General features: G+C 42.7%; 1 protein-coding gene across 1 annotated transcript in view; it reads right to left on the reverse strand.

The window, feature by feature from the left end:
- The window catches only part of LOC122813884 (zinc finger protein 436-like), a 201498-nt gene extending 194030 nt beyond the window's left edge, over positions 1–7468 (reverse strand). Inside the window, exon 1 of the mRNA XM_044086424.1 lies at positions 7059–7468. Coding sequence (XP_043942359.1) covers positions 7059–7301 — 243 coding nt within the window. The 5' untranslated portion in view covers positions 7302–7468. The remainder of the gene's footprint in view (positions 1–7058) is intronic.
- Between the last annotated feature and the right edge of the window lie 6217 nt (positions 7469–13685).

Below are 13685 nucleotides of genomic sequence, written 5' to 3' on the forward strand. Positions count from 1 at the left end.
GAGATCAGTATAGTTTACTCACAATATACACAAACTACTACTGACCACATATACCCGAAATGCCCCAGTTTATGTTCTTGCCTAAACAGAGCCCTGAATCACTACAATGAGGTTGCTAGGCAAGAACATCCTGAACAAAACAGTTATTTGGCTTTTGATAATGGGTTCCACCCATCACACACCCTCATGTCTGTTCACTAATCAAATCTGGGTTACTGACAACTTACACAGAAACTTGTTCTCTGGACCAAAAAGACTGCTCAGCCTCATTCTCATCATCATCACACACAGTTTAGTCACCTTCCTCTATTGGATCTTTGTTCTTAGAATGATGACATGTCCAGAATTTCACAAAGAGCTCGAGACAGGATCTAAACATGGTCTATACAAAAGGAGAAATATCAGTTCTCTACCACTGATGACCATTCCGATATCTATGTCTAAATCTATATAATATATTAATATATACATATATATATATACATATACAAATGAGACCACAATAAATCATTTCAAAACTTTTCCTACCTTTGTGACCTATAACCTGTACAATTCAATTGAAAAACAAACAAATCTGAAAAGAAAAAAAGAAAAAATGTACAATAAGCTGGTTGCATAAGTGTGCACACCTTTGACCTAATACTTTGTTGAAGCACCTTTTGATTTAATTACAACAGTCAGTCTTCTTGGGTAGGAGTCTATCAGCATGGCACATCTTGACTTGGCAATATTTGCCCACTCTTCCTTACAAAAGCGTTTCAAATCTGTCAGATTGCGAGGGCATCTCTTGTTCATAGGTTCATAGGTAGATACTAGGCTATCTGCCCTAGGGCATTTATAAGCCTAGCCAGAGTGTATTTGGCTTCTGCCTCCCTATTAGATTAGCCTACTGTGCCTCTGTAAAGTAGGCCACAGAAGGTACCCTTTCAAGATTAGTTTACTGTGCCTCTGTCTAGCAGGGACACAGGAGAGATCCCAGGGGTGAATTTGCGATTTCCCATCCACGCGTCCAAATTTCGCTTGAAGAGGGTCAGCGAGGGGCTATGTCTAACATGAATTGGGATTCTATTCCAGAGTGAGGGGAGCCTTTGGGAAATGAATCTGTCCCTCCAGCATGTCCTATTTATTTTTGTGCTGAGGTTTAGGTCCCTGGAGCGTGTAGCTCTAAGGGACTTGGATTTTTTGAGGTGGAGCATGTCCATTAATTCTGGGTTTGACATGGCTTTGTACGTCAGGCATAGATCACCTCTGAGAAGGCGGTAAACAACTGAGTAGTGCTGGAGTTTCTTTAGTCAAGCTGCATAGGACATCTGTTTGTAGCCCATGATCCTCTTGGTGAGGTACTTTTGGGGTCTCTCCAGTTGCTGCAGGTGTCGGGTAAGGTACATCCCAAATGGGGCATTGTAGTCAATTATGGGCCTGATGAGCGACGAGTAGAGGGGCACAATGACCTCTCTTGATCTTTTGTGATAAGGTGGGCTATATAGAAGGTCTTTCTAACCACTTTGGCAACGTGATTATCAAAGGAGAGATTACTATCTACGTTGGTCCCCAAATCTTTAATTACTTCTTCCGTACTTAATGGATTATCACCTATGTGGTAATTTGTGGGCACCTTGTTTTTCACAAAGGGGATGACTATGCACTTTTTAGCATTTAGCTTGAGGCCGTGGCTCGGGCACCAAGCATCCGTCTCTGTGAGACCCTTTTGGAGGATGCTTGTGTCAGCTGGAGATTCGATTATTGTCCCCAGTTTGCAGTCATCTGCGAACTTTGTCAGCCATAATCCCCTGTGTTAGCCTGAAAATCAGAGAAGTATATACCGAACAAGAGATGTCCCAGAACTGAGCCCTGTGGGACGTCACTTGTAACTGGTTTGGATTCGGACATGGCACCTGCGATTCTGACCATGTGGGTTCTATCTCTGAGCCAGTTTGCAACCCATCTTGTGATATAGGGGTTGATATTTAAGCTGGTAAGCTTATTTATGATGCCCGAGTGGGGTATTGTGTTGAAGGCTTTTGTGAGGTCCAGGTAGGCTGTGTGGACTACCTTGCCCTCGTCTATGGCTTTGGTAACTGTTTCAAAGAAATCAACTAGGTTTAAGAGGCAAGATCTGCCCTTAACAAAGCCAAATTGAGTAGGGTCCAGTGTCTGGAGGCTCCCAATGTCTTTGTTTATGAGTTCCATGATAATACGCTCCATAGCTTTACAGACCAGACTAGTCAGGCTTATGGGGCGATAGTTTCCCGGGTCCGTTGTGGCACCACCTTTGTGGAGTGGGACCACTGTAGCTGTACACCATTCTTTGGGTACATATCCTGTAGTAAGGCTAAGTCTGAACAGTGACTTAATGTGAGGGTTCAGTTCTTCTTGGAGCTCGTGTAAGACACAGCCTGGGACACCGTCCGGTCCCATAGATGCTGTGTTTTTTGCTTTGGAGAGGGCAGCTTTCACCTGTGCATCTGTGATGTCAGGGAGGTTACATTCAGTTGGGATAGGCGTTTGCTCCTTTGGGGGGGAAGGGGGGAGAAGTTTGCACTGAATTTGTCTGCCAGGATGTTGGCCATGTCTGTAGGTTTGGTATATTTTGTACCGTTATGCATCAATTCAGAGCATATCTGGGAGTTTCCGCCCATGTTTCTGACATAACTAAAGAAGGCCTTGTGATTATCTTTAGTGTCTAGAGCAATTTTTCTTTCAAAACTGGCCTTTGATGATTTTATGAGGGATCAAAGTTTCTTGCTAATACTGATTGGAGATGCCTTCCCTTTTTGGGATTTTGCTCTGTCATGTAGTAGCTTCCTCCTTCTGTTGTATAGCTTATTTATGGCCGGGGTCCACCAGACCGGTCTCCTGTTTTTGGAGGAGTGAGTATTGGTTTTATTTGGGATAGCACGATCCATGCATTCCTGCAGGTGCTCATAGAATGCATTTGTAAAGGATTCTGCGGATTGGGCTGTATTATCCTCTGGCCCAGGGGCTTTGAAGGATTCCACCTCAGTCTTGAGAAGTGCAAAGTTGGCTTTGGAGAAAATTCTTTACAGTGATTTCCTTGGCTGGGGGTGGGGACGGGATATGGATGTCCAGGGAAATTTGTTTATGGTCTGATCTTACCAATGAGGGGTTTACCTCTGGTGTGGAACATAGAGTCCCCATGTTGGTGATGACCAGGTCCAATATGTTATTCCCTCTTGTGGGAATGGTGACCAGTTGTTCCATTGCATTAGTTTATAAATTCAAGGAACCGTTGGGCGAGGGTGTTTGGGCTTGAGTAGTTTTCCCAGTCAATGTTTGGGTAGTTGAAGTCACCCAATAACATAGTGTTTGGAGAGACCTTCATATTCTCCAGTGTTCTCAGGAATGCCAAGTGGGGTTCCTGTAATAGGGAGGGTGTTCTGTAGCAGGCTACAAACTGAAAGGCAGTTTTGCCCGCTGTTAGTTGCACATGGATGATTTATGATGCTTCGTGCAGTGCCACTAACCTAGAGGTGTAGGTATCTTTGAGGAATATAGATACTCCCCCTCCTTTTGTGCTTCGGTCTGAGTTTTGAGACTGAAACGCATGGTATGAGTTATAACCTGGTAGTGCTGGAGTGCTCTCAGGAGCCTTGAACCAGGTTTCTGTTACTGCACAGACATCGATTTTCTCCATACTGAGGAGAGTCTCGAGTGCGTGCATTTTGAGGTTTAGACTTCTGGCATTGAGTAGCATTGCCTTTAGTTTTTTTATCTTTGGGTTGTCTATGGAGGTGGGTTTGTCCTTTGAGCCTTGCCTAAAAAAGGCACTATGGGGGTGGCAAAAGCCTTGGCCAGTATACGAAAGCCTAAGGGTGACAGGTGCAAGCCGTCCCTAGCGAAGCAACGTGGCTTGTCGAGTATGTCATCCCAGGCTGACAGACACTGGATCTCCTTTGAATGACACCGATACTTTAGCCAATTGTTGAAACTGATCATTTTGTCTTTATACTGTGGCATCATTCTTGGTGAAGGCAAGATGCTACTCAAGGTCAGGGACATACCAGCCTGGGCTACATGGTCAGAGAGGTCCTCTATGTCTCTTTTCATGTAGTCCAGGGAGGTACGTCTCAGGTCATTCACACCAGCATGGACAATGACGGAGCTTTCTATTGGATTTAGGTCTGAGCTCTGGCTGGGCCATTCTAAAACTTTAATTTTCTTCTGGTGAAGTCATTCTTTTGTTGATTTGGATGTATGCTTGGGGTCATTGTCATGCTGAAAGGTGAAATTCCTCTTCATCTTCAGCTTTCTAGCAGATGCTTGAAGGTTTTGGGCCAAAAGTGACTGGTATTTGGAACTGTTCATAATTCCGTCCACCTTGCCTAAAGCCCCAGTTCCAGCTGAAGAAAAGTAACCCCAAAGCATGATACTGCCACCACCATGCTTCACCATGGGGATGGTGTTCTTTTGGTGATGCAAAATGTTGTTTTTGCGCCAATGTACCTTTTGGAATTGTGGCCAAAAAGTTCAGCCTTGGTCTTATCAGACCATAACACATTTTCCACAAGCTTTTGGGAGACTTGATGTATTGTTTTGCAAATTTTAGCTGGGCCTGGATGTTTTTCTGTGTAAGAAAAGGCTTCCATCTTGCAGCCGTACCCCATAGTCCAGACATATGAAGAATACGGGAGATTGTTGTCACATGTAGTACAAAACCAGTACTTGCCAGAAATTCCTGCAGCTCCTTCAGTGTTGCTGTAGGTCTCTTGGCAGCCTCCCTGACCAGTTTTCGTCTTGTCTTTTCATCAATTTTGGAGGGACGTCCATTTCTTTGCAAAGTCACTGTTGCCCCATATTTTCTCTACTTTTTGATGTCTGTCTTCACTGTGTTCCATAGTATTTTCAATGCTGTGGACATTTTTTGTTCCCTTCTCCTGACTGATACCTTTCAACAATAAGATCTCTTTAATGCTTTGTAAGCTTTCTGTGAACCATGGCTTTTACTGTAGCAGGCGACTTAGTAAATGTCAGGAAAATCCTACTAGGACAGCTTAACTTTATTAGGGGTTAATCAGAGTCTCTTTAATTGATGGCAGGTGTGCACCCATGAAGAATGAATGCTGTCATTAAATCAAAAGGTGCTTCAACAAAGTTTTAGTTTAAGGGTGTGCACACAAGCAACCAGCTTATTGTATGTTTTTTACTTTTTATATTTTTCCCCTAACAGATTTGTTTTTCAATTGAATTGTACATTTTATATGTCACATTAAAGGTGGGAAAAGTTTTGAAATGATTTATTGTGGTCTCATAAAAAAACTGGCATTTTAACAGGGGTGTGTACCATTTTTATCCACTATACCCCTACAGCATTTCTTTCTTGCTGTCCTCACACACTACATTCTTTTTAAACTTTAGATCAAAGCCCCCTCACACCTAGGTACAATAGCTGCACATACTGCTCTCATGTTTTAACAAAGAGTATCCAAAATTACGAGTGTCACCTGAACATCAATTTGTCATTTAATGTACTTGTCTATCTACCATACATGTTACTGTCTTCTCCCGGATCGACTTCACAGTGTCATTTCTTTCTGACTATTGATTGTTGTTTTCAGAGTGTCATTAATAATTACCTGTGTCACACCATTTTGCTGTTAATATTTTCATTCCAGGCACTGTCATACCTGTGCAACGAGCACAGTCTGCTGGCCCATGTCATGGCTGAAAAGGGTCCTCCTAGCTAAAGAGAGACAGACAGAGATTTGCTATTACGATTACTTCCTGTCTATCTGTGCTGTCCATCCCTTCTCGTTCTTCCCTGATGCCATAGCCGGCCTTAGGCATAGTCCAACTTGATGGCTGCCTAGGGCACCACCCTAGCAGGGGCACTTTTTCAGTATTTATTTGAGTAGGCAGACCAGGATGGCGGCACCAGGTAGTGTGGTGGGGGGTGATGTGGAGCACTTTTGCCTAGGGCACCAACTGACCTAAGGCCAATCCTGCTTTATGCATTCATTATATTGCATTTTGTGACTGACCTTAAGCTGCCAGGTATCATCTAGTCACTCCAGCCCCTCGTCCTTTCAGAACGTTAAGCTGTATCCATAGCCGGCCTTAGGCATAGGCCAACTAGATGGCCGCCTAGGGCGCCACTCTAGCAGGGGTGCTTTTTCAGTAATCTCGATGGTATAGATAGACCAGGATGGGGGCACTGGATGGTGTGTGTGTGTGGGGGGGGTGCTGTGGAGTCCTTTTGCCTGGGGCACGAGTTGACCAAAGGCCGGTCCTGGCTGTAACAGCCCGCTTTATAACTTTACATCATTGGTATAAAGGTTAACCTTCCCTTTTAGTCCTTCTATAACATCTCTTATAAAGACACAGAGGTGGATAGCCTCAGTATTAACCCATACAGCCTCAGTATTGACCCATGTGGTAAACTTGTCACCAGCCTTTGTTCAGACTGGAATACATTCCTTATGACCCTTTATGACCTTACCAAGTCATTGTAATTTATTCATTATTTGTGATTAACCATCTTATATTCCTTGTGAAAGTCTAAGCAGCCACACCCACTGCTTCCTTGTGTTCTAATGTCCTGGTTTACTATTTAAAAGAACTGAATTAGGTAGGGTCCGACATGAACTCCACCTGTCTTGGAACATCTGAATGCAGTGAAGCCTCTTTTTCTAATATGGTGCAATGAACTTTTACCACTGTCTAAACTACTAACCAACTAATGGTAAAAGCCCACTTTTTTCTCTTTTCTGACTATGTATCCATCTACATTATAATTGATACATACACATATAAGTCTTTGTGTATACACATATGTTTAGGACAGCAGTGCACAGAGCACCTCATAACGATTTGAAGAGAGTCTTGCAGTAATAACTGCCCAGCTCACAGCATGTACAGGAAAACCTATATATTTCTGCAGTCAGCAAGCACCAAAAGAAATAGTATTAGTTTTAGTAATAGTAATAATAATAATAACTAAGCAATACAGACTTCTAAGCTTGAAAATTCACAAAAAAAGCATATCAGCTCATCCCATGTATAGAATTTGTTACTTTATGTTAATCAGGCACTGACCTTACCTTATACACATTGACTACCTCATGTAAAAATGCAAAACTGTGGCTGGAATGTCTGGGAACACACAGGGTACAGATAAAGGCCTCATCATCCTGGCAAAACAATTCTAGTTTCCGTCTGTGCGCCCCACAGCACTGCTCTGGTCTCCTATTTGTGCCACACTGATTCTGCATCTCTGCTTTTTCTCTGCATTTTTTTCCTTGCCTTGTGTGTTCAAGCTTCACTCTCTGTGACTTTCGAACCATATCTGCTAGCTGTCAGTTTACTGTGCAACTGTTCATATAAGTTCCTGTCTAAATTCCTAACAGGTCGACGTTGTTAAAACAGAAACTACAGGACTAGTGTTAAAATCCAGAAAAACTGAATATTCTTCAACTCCATTCTGCACATTGCAAGCCATGATTATTGCAATTTTGTCCTTTTTAGTTTCATTTTCGGAGAACAGGAAGTACAATGTGTTGAGAGGTGACCGCCTCCATTTAAAGGGACAAAGCATACAACTCTTCTAATCCTAGATTACATGTCACTCTATAACTCAAGTAAACTGGTTTACAAACCAAAATGTTTCTCGTAATTCAGTTAACACAGGCAATTTAAGTAAATTCAAATATCTCAACTCTGACAAACTCCACTAAATTTGTGGGTTAAACTTGTTATATTTCCCTTTTCTACACTCTCACCTTCTGCTTGTCTGTACCATCACTGTTAGGATTTAACATTATTCCCACCTTTTGAACAGAAATTCTTCCCAATAGTCCCACAAATAGCTACTTTGTTTCTACCACAATACAATGCAGTGTTAACAGCCATGTTTTATATTCAGAAAGTAAGAGCAATATTTATTTTTTTATTTATTTCTATTTGTTTACCGGGGTAGTGCACTATCTCACTAGACCATTTGCAGGTGCATCCTAGGTGAATTAGAAATGAACGATACATTCCCTTCAGAAGCTATTATTTTTATGATTGATGATTTAATATATAACGCCATTATACTCGCTCATACTTTGGAAAAAATAAAATAAAGAATTATTATTGAAAAAAAAAAAAAGAAATGAACGATACATATTTACAGATACAAGAATGTGCTAAAAAATAAATATTTCCAGATGCAAAAATATGCTACAACATTTAGTTCAAGAAGCAGTTTAACATGTCAAAACATGCATGGAAAAATGCAATTAGGCTTACCCAATAAACTGAAAAAGGCTTTTACCAAACTATTATGTTCTGTTTCAGGCTAATACTTATATTCAGAATGAAGTCTTTGAAGCTTAATGAATAATTAAGTAGGTCAGCAAGTTAGGTGGAGATACAGTGCAGTTTAGCTAAGCTAACACACAGTCAGTGAGCCACTGACCTTGTGACCTGGTGTTGCTATGATATCAGTGGGGCAGTGTGGGTTAGGGGCAGCAGCATCAAACTGTTATCTAAATGAGGAAAAAGCATATTTATTTATTCAAATGAATGCACACACTACAGATGCTGATACTTCATTTAGGTGCAACCAGAAGTTACTACAATAAAATGCATGCCTCCACAGTGCACTGCATGCACAAAAATGGAATGCAATGTTTCTTCTACTATACCGAAGGGTATGGCAGCCTGACCTGTGGCTCAGATTATAGGTTCATAGGACGATGTTAGGCTATTGGCCTGGAAGCCCTTATAAGTCTAGCCAAGAATTTCACCCATCTTCCCACAAAGTCAGCACCTGTTTTTCCTGTCCAGCAGGGACACAGGTGTGATCCCAAGGGTATATTTTTCTGTATCCCATCCAGTTGTCCAGGTTCTTCTTAAAGAGTGCTAGTGAGGTACTCTGCTTGACATGGAGAGGAAGTCTATTCTATAGATGGGGGAGTTGTTGGGACACAAACCTATCTCGCTAACAAGTTCTATTAATGTCACAGACCAGGTTGAGACCTTGTGTGTGGGTTGCGCGAGTGGAGTTTGACTTACTTATATCCAGCAACTCCATCAAATCTGAGTCTGAGATGGTCTTGTATGCCAGACACAGGTAACCCCTAAGCAGTCTGTATGAGACTGTGTAGAGGGACAGGGCTTTTAGCCTATCTGTATAGGATAGGTGTTTGAGACCATGGATTTTCCTGTTCAGGAACTTCTGTGGTCTCTCCAACTGCTGCATGTGCTTGGCAAAGTACATGCCGAAGGTGGCATTGTACTCAATAATGGGTCTGATAAGGGAGGAGTACAGGGATGTCAAGAGCCCTTTGTTCCTGGATGAAATACCCTTACTTATGGGGTGGGCCATGTAGAAAGCCTTCCGTACAACAGAGGGAATATGGTGGTCAAAAGTCAGATCACTATCAACTTGGGTGCTGAAGTCCCTCATGACTGATTGCATGCTTCGTACATTGTTATTAATGTGTTAATTAGTGGGGACACCATTTTCCCCAAAGGGGATAATGATGCATTTCTTGGCATTCAGTTTGAGGCTATGCTTCTGGCACCAGTCATTAGTTTGGTTAAGGCCCTCTTGGAGGATGTTAACATCGCTAGGGGAATTTATGGCAGTGTCCAGCTTGCAGTCATCTACAAACTTGGTCAGCCACAGACCACTGGTTTTGGCTTGCACCTCAGAAAAGTATATCCCAAAGAGTAGAGGCCCCAAGACCAATCCTTGGGGTAGACCACTTGTTACGGGTGTAGTACTAGAGGTGGCTTCCCCAATTTTGACTGAGTGGGTTCTCTCAGTGAGCCAGTTAGCTACCCATCTGGTAACATATGGGTTGATGCATAGCTGGGACAGTTTATCTATTATACTCGAGTGGGGAATAGTGTCAAAGGCTTTGGCTAGGTCAAGGTCGGTGGTGTGCACTGTCTTGCCCTCATTCATGGCTTTTGTGACTGTTTCAAAGAAGGCAACCAAGTTTAACAGGCATGATCTCCCTTTGACATAAGCAAACAGTGGGGGATCAAACATTTGGAGGTTGCCAATGTCCTCGTTTATAATGTTCATGATAATGCATTTCATGGCCTTGCAGATCAGTCTAGTTAGGCTGATGGGCCTATAATTCCCTGGGTCATTGGACGCCCCACCTTTGTGCAAAGGGATGACAGTGGCTGTGGGATGAAGAAGGTGCACAGGCTTTGGTTGAATAGGGTGCATAGTGGTGCTGAGAGCTCTTGCTTGAGTTCATGTAGGACACAGCCAGGGATGTTGCCGGGTCCCATGGAGACTGTATTTTTTTTTTTTTGTATTTCTTTGAGAGAGCATTAATAACCTGCTCCCTGGTGATGAGGGGAAGGGGCAGGTGCTGGGGATGTCCTGGTTTTCTGATGGGGGTCGGGGGGTGAAGGATTCACTAAACTTGTTTGCCAGCAGTTTGGCTATACCGATGGTGTTTGTATATGTGGTATTCTTGACCACCATTTCAGAGCAGATTTGGGAGTTACCTTTGAGATTGTGGACGTATGCAAAGAAGGCCTTGTGATTATCCTTAGTGGATGTAGCCAGTTTGGACTCAAAGTTAGCCTTAGGGGATTTCACCAGTGACCTTATTTGCTTGTTCAGACAAAGGAGAGACTGCTTCCAACTTGTCACCTGCTCCTTCTTGGTCCAGGACAGCAATTTTTTTCCTTTTATTATAGTCTGTTTATTGCTGCTGTCCACCAGACAGGTTTACTCTTCCTTGAGGAAGATGATTTGGTTATGTCAGGAATTGCTGAGTCCATGCAGCTATATAGGTGTTCATATAGTTTTTTGGTGTAGGCTTGGACATTAGTGCTTGATTCCATTGAAGGGATGGTGGCTGTGAAGCTGCTTATACCTGCTCTCAGGAGGTTGTAGTCAGATTTGCAAAAGTTTTTTTGTTTGACCCTGGCAATGGGGGGGGGGGTGGTCAGGGGAGATGGTGACTTCAAAAGTGATTGCTTTATGATCAGATCTTACCAAGGAGGATGACACTGTAGGGATGCTACTGTGGCTACCCATGTTGTTTAGTACCAGGACCAGGATATTTTCACCTCTTGTGGGGGTGTCAGCCAACTGATCCAATACATTGGCATTGACGAAGTTGAGGAATCTCTGGGCATTTGTGTTTGAGCTAGAATAGGTCTTCCACTGTATGGTTGGGTAGTTAAAGTTGCCCAGGATCAGGTTAGAGAGTTGAATCTTGATGGATTCAAGTAAGTACAGATAGGTGGAGTGGGCCTCCTGAGTCGTGGTTGGAGGTCTGTAGCTAGCTATGATTTGAATAGGTGTTTTTTCAACAGTTAACTACACTTGGAGGGTCTCTTGTGCATCATACTGTTTGACCAGCCTGCAGGTGTGTATGTCTTTGATAAATATTGAAAGTCCACCTCCTTTGGCTTTGTAGCCTTCTGTTTAGGATTTGAAAGTATGGTAGGACAAGAACCAGGTAAGGCTGGGGTGATCTCCACAATTTTGAACCAGGTTTCAGTGACTGCACAAATATCAGCATCTTCCAGGGTGAGGAATACTTGCAATGAGTGCAGTTTCATGTTAAGACTCCTAGCATTTAGCAGCATGATCTTTAAATTTCATTTAGAAGAATTTTTCACGGTGGTAATTTTGTCCTCATGACTTTGCCTAAAAAGGCACTATAGGGAGGCAAGAGTCTTTGCCAGAAGCCTGAGGCCCAGGGGAGACAGATGAAGACCATCTCCGGCAAAGTATCGTGGTCTGTCACTCATGTCCTCCCAGGCTGTTAAGTACTGGATCCCCTTGGAATGACACCAGAAACTAAGCCAATTGTTAAAGTCAGTCATTTTCTGTTTGTACTGAGGTATCATTCTAGGTGATGGTAGGATGCTGCTTAAGGCTAGGGACATACCTGCCTGGGACACATATTCAGTAAACTCAGTCATGTCTCCCTTCATATAGTCCAGAGAGGTATGTCTCAAGTCATTCACCCCAACATGGACTACAACAGAGTCATAACCGTACCTGTTGTTGAGAGACTTGAGTGCGTGAGCAATATGGTGGAGTCTAGCACCTGACAAGGAACTTACCGTGATTTTCCCCTTGTCTAGCTTGGTGAAGGGCACATCTGTGTGTCTCATGATAGAGTCTCCTATGACTAGTATGTTGGGTTTGTGGCTGAGCCTTAGAAGTTGTGAGACACAGATATGTGTACTATGTGTGGTGATTGGTGTTGTGATGTGCGTGTGTGCTTTTGCCTCGGAGGTCTCTTTTGTTTAGGTATGTTTTTGTTGAGAACCTCCACATTTGTAGGAAAGTACTGTACAGGTGTGGGTGGTGTTAGAGGTGTGGTATTTGTGCAGACAAACTTCTTAGTGCCAGATGTACTGGCTTGTGATTGAGATTGAGGTTCTTAATGAAGTTGCATCTCTCACAGATTGTGTTCTTAGGTGGTAGACAAAGGGGGTTGCCCCTGTACATGAGGCAGTTGCTACACTGCCTCTGGATGCCCATATCAACAAGACTAGCAAGAGAAATCTCAGAAAATTGTCCATGGTTGTCAGAATCTGTGGAAAAGAGGTAAAGGATGGTAGAGTGGGTACTATCCTGGCACTCAGTGGGTGCAAGTCAGAAAACCACACCTGGATAGGACAGCAGTGTACCGTAGGGTGCTCACATATACACACTGGCATTCACACATGTGGACAATTTGAAAGATCATAAAATCATCTACAGCACATATTTTTGAGTGGGAAGGAAACGTGAAACTGCAAGCAGATACAAAAAAAAAGAAAAGAAAACGAACAGACTCAGCTGTGAAGACATCCCAGACAAGAAATAAACTGAAATTGAAAGTTAATCACTATAAGACTCATTTCCACAGAGCTCACAAACATGTTGTGACAGTGCTGCCATTTCCAGAGAGTCTGGCTTAAATCCAGTGCAATCCATGCATAAGATAGGCACTTCTGGTCACTGTTGCACTTGTATGACTTATTCTGACTGTGCTGCTGTTATATTCTTGTATTATTTGTTATATGTTGTTGCCCTTTATCATGGTAAAGTGCCTTTGCACATTTTGCTGACCTCATTACCGGCTCCTACATTGTTGAGTAATGTTTATTACTATCATACTTTTATTGTGTTTAGCCAGTTGTTTGTAGCTTAGTTCTTCACCATTGGACTTTGCCTTTGTGGTTTTATATTAAGGACACTCAGGACTGTGCTCTAGAGCCAGGGGGACAGCCTGGTATGTTATGAGTTGGGAATAACATTGAAAAAAGTTTAAGTGTGACCATCTGATTGGCCACAAGGCTATTTTGTGTGTTAGTCAGTTTTCTGTGTCTGTAGAAAGTTGGCCTGTTTATATGCTCCTACTCATCATGTTTTAGCAGTGCCCTAGAACTGAAATTTTATTTTATAAAACTACCCTTTAAACTTCCCCATTCCTAGTTGTACAAAAAAACTAGCTTGCACAGTGACAAGCACTGCCCCTTGGTTTTGTCCTGGGCACTACTCTTTTTACTCCTTCAGCAGCATTTGATTAAGTATAAAGGGCCTGTAAATATGAATATGAACTCCTCTGCTATCTCTGCAGCCACCTTGGTGGATTTGGCTAAGGCACTGTAGCAATTGCCTCATGTTTATTGACAACCAACTAGTTCTTAAACAAACTGTCACAGGAGGCAAAGCTCTAACATACAAACACTCATAACACCACTCA

Source organism: Protopterus annectens, chromosome 10.part0, assembly GCF_019279795.1.
Source record: "Protopterus annectens isolate FY-2018-M chromosome 10.part0, PAN1.0, whole genome shotgun sequence".
NCBI classification, from domain to species: domain Eukaryota; kingdom Metazoa; phylum Chordata; order Ceratodontiformes; family Protopteridae; genus Protopterus; species Protopterus annectens.